The 13,063-nt window shown below is 33.3% G+C and overlaps 1 protein-coding gene and 1 long non-coding RNA gene across 5 annotated transcripts; both read left to right on the top strand.

Annotated features, from left to right (window-relative positions):
• The first annotated feature begins 646 nt into the window (after positions 1 to 646).
• On the top strand, positions 647 to 3,874 carry LOC131601443 (uncharacterized). Of its 2 annotated transcripts, none has more exons than XM_058873251.1 (6): positions 647 to 800; positions 1,084 to 1,170; positions 2,461 to 2,606; positions 2,828 to 3,022; positions 3,319 to 3,378; positions 3,486 to 3,874. In XM_058873251.1, the coding sequence occupies exons 2-6, from the start codon at positions 1,089 to 1,091 to the stop codon at positions 3,648 to 3,650; spliced, it is 648 nt and encodes a 215-aa protein (XP_058729234.1). In that variant the 5' UTR covers positions 647 to 800; positions 1,084 to 1,088; the 3' UTR covers positions 3,651 to 3,874. The 2 variants fall into 2 exon arrangements, with proteins under 2 accessions (XP_058729234.1, XP_058729235.1); XM_058873252.1 differs by lacking the exon at positions 647 to 800 and adding an exon at positions 837 to 907.
• A 942-nt stretch (positions 3,875 to 4,816) lies between these two features.
• On the top strand, positions 4,817 to 7,786 carry LOC131606370 (uncharacterized). 3 transcript variants are annotated; one of them, XR_009284826.1, is made up of 7 exons: positions 4,817 to 5,321; positions 5,415 to 5,575; positions 5,669 to 5,829; positions 5,923 to 6,065; positions 6,242 to 6,684; positions 6,779 to 7,197; positions 7,295 to 7,786. It is a non-coding gene; the product is annotated as an uncharacterized LOC131606370 (long non-coding RNA). The 3 variants fall into 3 exon arrangements; XR_009284825.1 differs by having other exon boundaries at positions 5,923 to 6,077; positions 6,242 to 7,197; XR_009284824.1 differs by having other exon boundaries at positions 6,242 to 7,197; positions 7,295 to 7,785.
• The last annotated feature ends 5,277 nt before the right edge of the window (positions 7,787 to 13,063 follow it).

Below are 13,063 nucleotides of genomic sequence, written 5' to 3' on the forward strand. Positions count from 1 at the left end.
TTTTAAATTTTTGAAAAAAAATATATTTTTCAAAATCCTCACTTACCCTCCCCTCGAAACTCTCAAACAAAAGCCTAAATACTTATTTTCATTTACTTATTCGAGTTTACCTATTAACATAAGTTTTGTGATACTATTTGTTTAAGAAAACAACTTATAACATTATTCATAAAAATATTTTAACTTATATTTATAATAATAATAATAATAAAATTATTCATGTTTATTTAAATAAATCAGTTTGATAAATTTAAAAGATTTTCTTATAGCTTGTGCCGTAGTCATTTTAGATTAAATAAACATAAAACAAACTAAACATTATCAATTCAAGAAAATCTAATTTTATTTAAATTTGTGTAGGTTAGATCGTATGTCCCTCTTAGGTGACCTAAATTATTCTCATCCTAATCTTAACTAATTAAAGAGATAAATACTCCACCTAACCGAACAACCTACTAAAAAAACAGACCTAAAATTATTATAATTTAACATATTTCTAAAATAAATTTTTAATTTTTTTCTATTTTTTTATTAAATTGATTTTCTAAATAAATTATTTTGATTGTATTCATCTAAAGAGATTTATTAAAATTTTTAAATAAATATTTTTTTTTTCTGTTTTTCAATTTATGGATGAATAATAGGATGTCGGTTTATTGATGAAGTTGCCACGACTATATAAATTGTGTATTTACCATTCTGCCACGCTTTGCGTTCTCTTCTTCTCCACCTTTTCGTTAGTTGGCACCAAACGCAAACGCAGGTCTCCATCATATTGCCCTAAAACTCCTTCCCAAAAGGTATTCATCTTTTTCTTCTTGTGTCAATTAATTCTTCTACTAATAATATTCTTATCTTTTTTCTTCCATCATAATTTTCCTCATCCCACTTTTATTGTTTTGATCATGTAATTCAACTCATTCATGAATTTTGTATATTTTGATTATAATAGATAATATTTTGTTGATTATGTTATTATGTGTTTATTTCAGTTCAATTTTCATATGTTTTGATCATAAATTTTTATTTTTTTTTCTAAAGGTGTTGTTAATTGACACTGTGTTGTTTGATTGTTTGTTACAGAGACTATGGAGGGCAAAATGGGGTTTTTGTTTCTGATTGTGTTGGGTGCTGCTTGGGTTTGTGATGCAAGAGAATTAGTAAACCTTGGTAACTATATTGGCAGAATTTAATCTCTTGTTCTTTATTTTTCTTTTTCTTATAGTATTCACTTTTACTTTTATTTGTTAATCTTTGAAGTTAAAAATTTAAGGATTGTTTGGTTAATTTTAGCATGTAGACATCACAATGGAAGAAGACATGGAAAAAATTGAGAGAACTTAGAACTAGTTAGTATAGAGGGTAGCGTAACACACGAGGCTGCTAAGAAGTGAGGTCGGGGAACCAAAGAGGGAGGTTGTTTCTAGGATTTGAACCTCTAACCATGGTTTTAAATTGTAGTTCGCAACCGCAATTACGGTCGCAATATTGCTAATGTGATAGTCTCTGCAACCGTATTGGACCGCTATTGCAGTGTGATTTAAAATCATGCGTCTGATCCTACGATCCTATTAGGAACTGCATTAGACAACTTCGCTCATGTTTCTTCAAGTATTTTCATTAAAAATAAAAATTTTTGCCCCGTTAAGCTAGTTCAGTTGGTGGCTGTGTAGGGACATCAGAAGCAGGGCGCCGGTTGGAACCCGCGACATCCCACTCCTTCATCTTTGAAGGATGAATTCTCAGCCACTAGGCTACTTGACCAAAAAAAAAAATTCAAAAAATTTCAAAACCCTCAAAACTCAATTTACTTATTATGTAATGACCGCAATGGCAGCAACACCCCTACTGTTGCACTAAGGATAGTATATCGGGCAATCAACCACACAAAAGTCCCTCTTACTAAGTGAGGTTGGGGGCCGGAGAGTTTGTGTCTAGGATTTGAGGTTGAACCTGTTACTTCCAAGTTACAACTTACAAGGCAACAATCTTTTACTGTTTCGTAGAGATTCATCCTCAGAACCAGTATATGATTTTGCCAAAGTTAAGCTCAGATCGATATGATATGTGATTGGAAAAGTTTAAAGTTTGTAGTATTCAGATATGTTCTTTTGATTAGTAAGGTACTAACCAAATGAGAGAGGTAGCTAAAGCCTGAAAGAATAGGATGAGGAAAAAAATATATAAACCTCTTCATATGAAGCATCCTGAAAATGTTTTTGAATAGAAACTGGCAGTAGTCATCGACATGTGTTCTTATGTTGCCGGTTTTTATTCAGTGTAGCTTATTTGCCACAAAAGAAAGTTTCAAATTTAAGCACTTAATGTAAAAACACTCCTAGACTAAATATCTTGTGTAAAATTTTAAAGAAAAATTTATTCTAAGCACAATAATAATTTCGAAACACTAATGTAATGTAACATCACTATTTAATCTTGTTGGTATATTTTCGTATGCAGAATTACACAGAAAACCAGACTTGTGTTCAGCTTGTGAAGAATATTCAACTCAGGTACTTGATTATCTAAAGGATAACAACACTCAGGTAGAAATCATTGATTCACTTCGCAATACATGCCTTCAACTCCGGTCTTTAAACCAGCAGGTTTGTCTCCTTTTCAGAATTCTGTTTTATTTAGATTTGTAGTTATTCTTCTGAGTTGTAAAAATTGAGTTTGTAGCTTAACATTTTCTGTTTAACATTTTACTGGTGGAACAATTATTAGCACTTTTAAGGAACTTTTCGGGTACATATGTGAAGGAATAAGAGCTTATCTAGCCGTGTTTTAACTCATCTCTGTTTGTTCTGTATTACACAATTTACAGTGCGGTAAATTGGTGGATTATTACGCTCCACTTTTCTTCTCAGAAATAGCTCAAATAAAGCCTGGTGAACTCTGCGAGAAGTTCAACCTTTGTGAGTCTGCGAAGGTTTTTTGGAAAGTTCAAAGAAATAGCTGTGGCCTTTGCAAAGAAGCTATTGAAGCCTTATTGGTTGAGTTGAATGATCCTGACACTAAGGTTCGTGATTTGACCGACTTACTTTATCCCTCCTTGACATCGCGAATCAAAAGAGCTCTTTTCCGAATCGTGTGTCAAGTCTTATTATGAATTCTAAGACACATTACTTACAAATAAAAAATATGAGCTTATTTGAGCTTATCTACTGCCATAAGTTTTGTGACACTTAGCTTATGACGTTTTTCATAAATTTTTCGATCTTATTTTTATAAATTCGTCCAGATAATGAAAACTAGTTTTTTTTTCCCTTCACATTTTGTTGTGTACACAACTAAGACTTTATTGTAAAATGACAGCTCGAGATACTAGAGAAACTACTGAAGGCATGCGATTCTGTGGAGAAGTACAAGAAGGAGGTAAAAAAACATATGAGAAATTCCAATTTGAACAACTCGCAATTGTTCCGCAACACATTACTTCCGCTTTATCTATGATTTTGCTTAATCTTCGAAATTTTTTACAGTGCAAGAGGGCGGTTTTCGAGTATGGACCTTTGATTCTGGCGAATGCAGAGAAGTTCCTGAAGACAACAGATATATGCACTGCATTACATGCCTGCCCTGCTTCCACTATTGTTAGTCAGGAAGCTACAACCATGGAAGAAACACCATTGCTTTCTGACTCTTGATCATCTGAAACTACATTATAAAAGAAATTATATATTTACATTGAAGATCAATGTGCTTGTACCTAAATGTGTTCTTTTGCTGAAAAGGAATAACTGATTATTTGTTAAAGGTTGTAATTATGGGATGCAAACTTTATGTTATATGAATTTCTTCCATTGTGTAAGTAGTGAGAGTGTTTCTGTATGAAATTATGAATTTATAGAAACTGTTGATCTTCTTTTTATTTTCTTCATTCTTCTTGCAATGTCATTAATGTGCCATATTATTTGTCCAGCATTATGTCCAGGATTGAGTAGTACAGACAGATACAACTTTTAAAGATGTAGGTAGTAGTTGGCAAATTTTAACTCAACCGGCAGAAAGTCGATATTGTTCGGTAGAACTCTATTACTAGAGGTTGAAGTCTATTATACCATTTGTGTGTATGTGAGTTTTTAGTAGTTATTACGATTTGAATTCTATTATACCATTGTGTGTGTATGGGAGTTTTTAGTAGTTATTACGATTTTGTCTGTAGATAAAAAGAAACGTAGTCACTAGTTTCAGCTTATTGTAAGACACAGGGTAATATTTCTAGGGGACTTTAGCTTCCATAGGTTTTTTCAATTGTATAACTTTCTTTTAATTGGTAAAATTTCCGCTAAACTTTATTCTGAGTGATAGTGATTGGCACTTAATTTTATAAGTTGTCCAAAATTCTCGTAGATATTAAATATTCTTTGAAGTTTCTTTGCTGAAAATTTTACTTCGTACACATATAATTAGTCTTATACTCTTATTAAGGATGGACATAGGTTTGGCCCAACCTTCGGGTGATAGTTATAGGCTCAATTCCGACCAAACTATCTATCGGTTTTTCAGGTTCGGATTGAAACGGATTCGAGTAACTATGCCGGTTTATTTCGGATTTAATTTGCAAATTGGGCTCATACGAAATTCAGCCCAAATAGTGATACCGGTTTATTTCGGTTTATTTCTACTTTTTAAATCTATAAAATAAGAAAACACAAGTACCTTGTTAATACTAATATGCCATTTGTTTAAAAAATTCCACCTATTAATTTTAGGGTTAAAATGTGTCCAAATAATACTTTTGGTGACTAAATTCTGACTTTGACTTGAATCTAACTATTAGTTTATTCTGTTGCTCTCTCTATTGGTCAAGTTATGTACTATTTGTCCTTTTATTTCTAATCTAACTGAACCGGGTGAGGCAATGTCCTCCTCCAAATAGAATCTGTACCCATTTACAGATTTTCCTTACTCCCAATGTTGCTTTCCAATCACAATCCCATATGCAATCTTTCGTTTTTCTCCCTCTTCCTCTGCCGTCACTCTTCATTCTTCACCTTTTCCCAGTCTAACTCTTTCTCTTTCTCTTCCATCTTCATTCTTTCCAAATCTGAAAATCAATCCCTACTTCTCTTTTTATTCATCTTCATCCACAATATCTTTATCTTCATCTTCATAATGGTTTAGATAAAGCTAGGTGGAGTTAGGGTTTGTACTGATGACGAAAATGAAAGGTTTGTTAGGGTTATGATCAAGATTTACGGGTTTGGTTGAAGGAAATACACAGTTGGTTACTCAACCATCATGTAAGCTATTCTTTCTTTTGAGTGTTCACAAAGCTTATGGATTTGCGCATTCGAAGGCGGAATATGTATCAAGTATGTTTTTACCGGTTACTTTCTTTTATGTTTTTCTTATGTTCTCAACATTTATTGTTTTGTGTTGCTGAAGCTGGGGAAGCTTATGTTTAGTTTTGCAGTTTCGCAAAGAGTTTTCTTTTCCATAGGATCTAAAGGATGTTTGGTTGAAGGAAATACACAGTTGGTTACTCAACCATCATGTAAGCTATTCTTTCTTTTGAGTGTTCACAAAGCTTATCGATTTGCGCATTCGAAGGCGGAATATGTATCAGGTATGTTTTTACCGGTTACTTTCTTTTATGTTTTTCTTATGTTTTCAACATTTATTGTTTTGTGTTGCTGAAGCTGGGGAAGCTTATGTTTAGTTTTGCAGTTTCGCAAAGAGTTTTCTTTTCCATAGGATCTAAAAGATGTTTGGTTGAAGGAAATACACAGTTGGTTACTCAACCATCATGTAAGCTATTCTTTCTTTTGAGTGTTCACAAAGCTTATGGATTTGCGCATTCGAAGGCGGAATATGTATCAGGTATGTTTTTACCGGTTACTTTCTTTCATGTTTTTGTTATGTTCTCAACATTTATTGTTTTGTGTTGCTGAAGCTGGGGAAGCTTATGTTTAGTTTTGCAGTTTCGCAAAGAGTTTTCTTTTCCATAGGATCTAAAGGATTGTGTCAATAAAGTCACTCCAACATAGAGTTACTGTCAATGGTGCATATCATTTAAGTTGTTTGTGTGGATTAGAACATGAAGATTTCATAAGCAGGTAGAGGATAAGGTTTGTCTCTTGATATGGCTTTTATCATCTTGCTAAAATTTGAAAATAATTGAATTTGTCAAATACAATTTTTCACTACTACATTCATGTCACTACTACATTCATGGCTCTATGTTGATGTTATTATTTGTTTGCGTCTTCATCCCTCAATCTTTTGCTAATAGGTAACAAGGTGGGTGAAAGAATGAAATGGGGGACCGCGCGCATTATCAAGAGGTGATGGTGTAACTGATGTCGGCATGAAAAAAAGATAAGTATTAATTTCACTAAATATGACTTTTTGCTGCAATGAAATCTTCTAAAATTTCGGTTAGACTTGGTTTCGCGAACTCTTTTCAATCACGACGGGAAATCTCGGGGCTCTACGTCGTCCCAACCCCACAAGGGTCTTAATTTTGATTCTCTTTTGATGTTTCATTTTCAATGAGAATGATTCACATGACAACTGAATCTCAAATATGCAGAACCACATTAATTCATGTGTTAGATATATCGATATCGTTTCTACCATGTCCATTTGTTGTTGCATCTTCTGCGGAATAATTATCTCTTTTTTGGTTTATATTTTCACATTTTCTGACTGGTTCACATCTTTAAACTTTTCCAAGTAGGTTTGATTTGAACAATGTTTACATTTTCACTTTGTTAAAACTTCACACAAATTTATAGCTAATGTGGTTCCTTTTTTTTTTCATCTTAAGATTTCTTTGGTTGCTACCGACTCAAAAACACCATGATTCCGTGAGCGATGGAGACATATATGCTGGTGTATTATTCTATGGAAGTATGATAATTTTGTTGAATGAATTTGCTGAAAGAATATTTCACTTGCTGTATCTAAAGAGGAAGCCAAAGAAGTTGGAACATCAAAGATAAATGGAATCCAACAAAGCAGCAGTGATGCGGCAGTTATGGTGGATTCGTCTTAATAAGAAGAAGAAGGAGCTCCATTAATCAAATAGAAATGGGACACCGGATAGAAGAAGACTTCTCATTTGCAGGTAGATATGGTGGAGTTATCTGATAAGATGGATGTTCCACCAGAAGAGATTAAGGAGGAAAAACAAAGATTGTTTGAGGGCAAGGCAGTAGATGTAACTGAAACATGTGATGATATCTGGTAACAACCTTCGCAATATATTATATGTTATAATTTACCTATTCAATCGTTAAATTTTAAACTGCGATAACAAGTTAACAACCATGCCTTTTTCCAGTAATACTTCAAGTTCTCAACACTCTTCGCAATTTCTTCAGAAGCAGCTCAGTATGCAACAACAACCTGCAACAGCAAATTGAAATAAAGCTTAATCCACCAATACCGCTTCTACCATAATATTTGCTATCAATGGCCCTGTTTTCTCACAAAGTCACACTCAATACAAATGTTCTAACCAAACTTCTCACTCTAATATTTGAAGACATTTCCTCATAATTTCACGTGTGTGTAATGAAAGTTGTCCGAAGAGCTGTGCTAGATGGATTGTTGGAAATAACATTTCAGAATTTGTTACTGAAAATAAATGCAAGAACCAAAAGCTTTACTCTTTAATATGAACTTCTGAAAGTTGCATGTTAGACTGTCAAACGGTAATGTTAAATGTTTTGCAGTTTTTGAATACTTGAAATAATCAAACAGTTCAAAATAATGTTATTTGTGTGGACATTTAAATAATGTAGTTGAAGAAGAGGAGGTTGGTGACATGCCACCTGAATTCAGAAAAAAAAACTCTCAAATAATATTCCCGCACTACAACTCAAAATTACGACCTTCAAGAATAGTTTAGTCTAATCCCAAGATAACATTATATGTTTCTGTTGCATTGTGCAAACAGTAGCTGCAGGATAAGTCCTAGAGAATTTGAAGTTGTCTACTCTTGATTTTACAATTAAATAAGTTCTTATGTAACATAAAGAAGAATTTTCAGTGTGTGGAATTTTGTTTCATATTCTTTATAAATTGGTCACCTCTCATTGGTGTTTCCATAAAAAAAATTCATGCAATAAAATTAGAGGTATTATGAGATTATAGGATTTTAAAAAGGAGTTGCATTTATCTTTTGTATCAAAGTGTGACGAGACTTTCATGTAACTTCTCAGAGAACTAATAAAATAAACAAAATAAATAAAGTTGTCTTTTTAAGAACCTAATATTATAATTAATTTACTATTGAAGATGTTTTATACTATTTTTGTATGATTGAAGGTGCTTGATAATGTTTTTTACTATAGAATTTTTTAAGGTGTTCATCAACTTAGGATTTTTTTCAAATTTATATTTTTCTTTTAAAAATTACATTTTAAAAAGAGATGCCGTAAAAGACTATCCTTTAATCTGTTAAGGAAAGATTATTTTGAACCTTTATAACATGTAAAGAAAAGAAGTTGCGATCATGTTATTGCAAATACTTTTTATTTTACGTAATTGTAATTTAATATATATAAAATGCTTTTCCACCTAATTTTTATTGGAATTAAACACGGCATTTTTTTACAGTTAAATATATTTTTTATTTCGTTGTGAAAAACAAATGCGCGCACAACACCAGTATCCATGCGGATGCACGGGTATCCCACTAGTTCTTACTAAAAAAACTAGTAACTAGACCACTCAAATATGATTTTTTATTTAATTTTTAAAATGGAAAATTACTTATTTTTTTATGAGAAAAACTTTTGATTATTTGAATAAAAAGTACTAATTATTTGTTCAAAAGAGCTATTTTAAGCCATTTTAGTTCATCCTTCTAAGGATGGATAAATATAGAATATTTTCAATAAAATTGGATAATGTGCAGGGGCGGAGCCAAGGCCCAGCTAGCCCGGGCAAGCGTCCGGGCTCAACCCCTATTTTCTATGTACTCCCTCCAATTTAATAGTCAATTTTTAAACAAAATCATGGGCAAAATAGGGGCAAAATTAATAAAAATAGGGTGTGAAAATTAAAACAGATGAATAATTAATGGTATAAAATTTTTGCCCAGGCTGCATAAAATTCCTGACTCCGCCACTGATAATGTGTCTATATCATCCAAAAACAATATTAAATAACAAATTTAATATTACAAATTTAATATAAAATTGAAAACTAAATCTTTACCTACATAAATAACAAATTTAATAAAATATACAAAACTAAAATTAATATAAATTTAGAGTTATTCTTGATATCAGTAGTTTATTAGACAACAAAAACAAGGCTACTCAAACCATAATTCCCTACCTAAAAAAAAATGAATTAAAAAAACTTTATATAACATAAAGCCATACTCTTCTCATTTACCAGATACTCCTACTTCTTTTTTAGATCAACAAGAAAAATAGAGGTTAGAAACACTAATAAAAGCTCATTACAATAAAACTCAATCAATTTAATAACTAATCTTTGAGAGTTAAAAATATGACCACATAAAATTCTTTATATTAGCTACTGTAACTTTCGAAATTCTTTAATCAAAATTAGTTTATGATATTTTATAAGAACTACAATTTACATAAAGAATTTAAACAAAATACTATTGTATTTTTTAGGCTTTTTGTGTCTAATATCTCAAAAATGAAAGGTTAAGTAAAATATTTACCTTGACTAAACATGGATCTTTGAAATAAAACAAAATAGCCTCTGTTAGTTCTCTGTTTTTAGGGTTGGCTTAATTTTTGTAAAACAAATAATAGTATCAGCTATATAATATATAAGAAGAACAGGTACAGTGAAGAAGTCCCACTTGAAGGATAGAAAAACACTTAGAAAGGGGGGGGTTTGAATAAGTGTAGCTTTAAAAACTTGACAGATAAAAATAAATTGCACAGTTATTTTTATCCTGGTTCGTTGTTAACTAAACTACTCCAGTCCACCCCCGCAGAGATGATTTACCTCAACTGAGGATTTAATCCACTAATCGCACGGATTACAATGGTTCTCCACTTAGTCAGCAACTAAGTCTTCCAGAGTCTTCTGATCACACACTGATCACTCCAGGAACAACTGCTTAGATACCCTCTAAGACTTTCTAGAGTATACTGATCCACACGATCACTCTAGTTACAACCTGCTTAGATAACCTCTAAGACTTCCTAGAGTATTCTGATCCACACGATCACTCTAGTTCCTTACAACTTAATGTAATCAATTCTAAGAGTATTACAATTGCTTCTTAAAAGCTATAATCACAAACTGTGATATTTCTCTTAACGTTTAAGCTTAATCTCACTAATATATTACAACAGCAATGTAGTGAGCTTTGATGAAGATGAAGATTCTGAGCTTTGAGTAGAACAGAGTTTCAGCAAGTTAATATGAGTTGTTTTGTTCAGAATCGTTAACCTTGCTTCTCATCAGAACTTCATATTTATAGGCGTTGGAGAAGATGACCGTTGAGTGCATTTAATGCTTTGCGTGTTCCGTACAGCATCGCATTTAATGTTATACGCTTTTGTCAACTACCTCGAGCCTTGTTCACGCTGTGTCTACTGACGTTGCCTATAATAGCTTTTAACGTTCCTTTTGTCAGTCAGCGTAGCTTGCCACTTGTACTTCCTTCTGATCTGATGTTTGTGAATACAACGTTTGAATATCATCAGAGTCAAACAGCTTGGTGCAAAGCATCTTCTGATCTTCTGACCTTGAAGTGCTTCTGAGCGTGATACCATCAGAACTTCAGTGCTTCTGATCTCATGTTCTTCTGATGCTTCCATAGACCCATGTTCTGATTCTGCTTCGACCATCTTCTGATGTCTTGCCAGACCATGTTCTGATGTTGCATGCTGAACCCTTTGAGACAAAGCTTCTGAGCGCTGAATTATGCATACTCTTTATATATTTCCTGAAAAGGAAATTGCATTGGATTAGAGTACCATATTATCTTAAGTAAAATTCATATTATTGTTATCATCAAAACTAAGATAATTGATCAGAACAAATCTTGTTCTAACAATCTCCCCCTTTTTGATGATGACAAAAACATATATAAATGATATGAATTTGCGATCAGAAAGAGCAGACGGCAAAAGACAAATTACACAGCTATAGCATAAGCATATGAATATGTCTCCCCCTGAGATTAACAATCTTCCCCTGAGATAAATAATCTCCCCCTGAAATAAATACTCGAAGAACTTTAATAAAAGACTTCCCTGATTATTTCGGTAGAGACGATCACATAAGCTTCTGTCTTCAGAGAATTCATAGCTTCTGACTTCTGCTTCCATTGGACAGCTTCAGAACTAGAATTTCTTTAGATCCCTAGAACACTCACAGCTTCTGATTCCTGCTTCCATCTAGGACAGCTTCAGAACTTGAATTTCTTTGATCTTCAAAACATTCACAGCTTCTGATTTCTGCTTCCATTTAGGACAGCTTCAGAACTTGAATTTCTTTGATCTTCAGAACATTCACAGCTTCTGATTTCTGCTTCCATTTAGGACAGCTTCAGAACTTGAGTTTTCTGGATCTTTAGAACATTCACAGCTTCTGATTTCTGCTTCCCTCGGATAGCTTCAGAGCTTTGAATTTCTACCAACATCACTTCATGCTAGATTTGTATCAGAACATTGTTGAATGTACCAGAGCATCATCAGAGCATCTCTACATCCTGAAATGTTACAGAACAAAAACTAAACGACAAAAGTCAGCATGAACGAGTCAGAACATAAAATGTATATTAGAACACATGATATGTATCAGAGCCATATAGGCTAAAATAATGTATCAGAGCAAATAGAATTTTGTCAGAGCAAATAGACAAATATGGATCAAATTCTATTATCAGTGCTTCTGATTCATTCTTCTTTCTTGCTTCTGATTTCTGAAGCTTGACAGCACTCAGCTTGCTTCAGTTTCCATGAGCTTATTCTTTTTACAGAATAACACTTCTTATGGTTTTGCTTCTTGTGTTTGCTTTGAAGATTCTCTTCACTTCTTTATATCTGCAAAACACTTAAACCATATAGAACTTGCAGTTCTTGTTAGTAAAAACAACTGATTAAATCAAATCATTTATCACATATTTATGGTTTTGCTTCTTGTGTTTGCTTTGAAGATTCTCTTCACTTCTTTATATCTGCAAAACACTTAAACCATATAGAACTTGCAGTTCTTGTTAGTAAAAGCAACTGATTAAATCAAATCATTTATCACATATTTCTCCCCCTTTTTGTCATATCATCAAAAAACAGAAAAGATTCAGAGACAAACAAAACGAAACACACGGAGGAAGAAGATGATTTCATTGAAGTTCAAACAGCAGGTACAGAAGTACATGAAGATAAGTAAGATCAGATGCACAAAGACAGATGCAACGAAAAGAAAGAAACAACACAGACTCAATCTAAGATGGCCCTAGCCTTGACAAGATCTTGGCCAGCATCTCTTGAACCTCATTGTTGTGTCCATCTTGCCTCACCATGAAAGCTCTATACTCAGCATTGAGTGAGCTTTGCTCATCCTGTCTCTTCTGAATTTCTTCCAGAGTCCTTGCAAGACGAGAAGATTCATCAGAAGAAGCTTCACCGCTTTCAACCACAGGAATCGCAACTTGATCTGTAGCTTCCATGGATAGATCATTTGCAGGGATTTCCTCAACAGGATCTGATTCAGCAACATGATCTTCAGCATCTGCTTCTTGCATAGAAGCATCTCCATATTCTGCAGCAGGAATTTCCGAGTCTCCATTCTCAAGTGCCTGAAGAATGGCAGCTAGATTCCTGGGAGCAGAAGGACCTTCAACTTCTGGTGGGTCAACAACTTCTGGAATGACCAAGCTTGGGTCTTTCTCAGAAGGGTTTTCCCTCAGATAGTTAAAGAGAGTCTTAACGTCTCCAAGCAGAACAGGATAATCAGGAATAAAGATAACGATATCCCTGCATGGATTTGCTTCCATTTCAGCAGCCAGTCTTAATTGTTCCATCTCATCCAAGAAGGGCTTCTCTTCCAACAGATGTCTTCCTTTGAGACTAGCAAACCAGAAGTCTTCATAATTCCTCAGAAT

The sequence above is a fragment of the Vicia villosa genome, linkage group LG5 (genome assembly GCF_029867415.1).
Source record: "Vicia villosa cultivar HV-30 ecotype Madison, WI linkage group LG5, Vvil1.0, whole genome shotgun sequence".
NCBI classification, from domain to species: domain Eukaryota; kingdom Viridiplantae; phylum Streptophyta; class Magnoliopsida; order Fabales; family Fabaceae; genus Vicia; species Vicia villosa.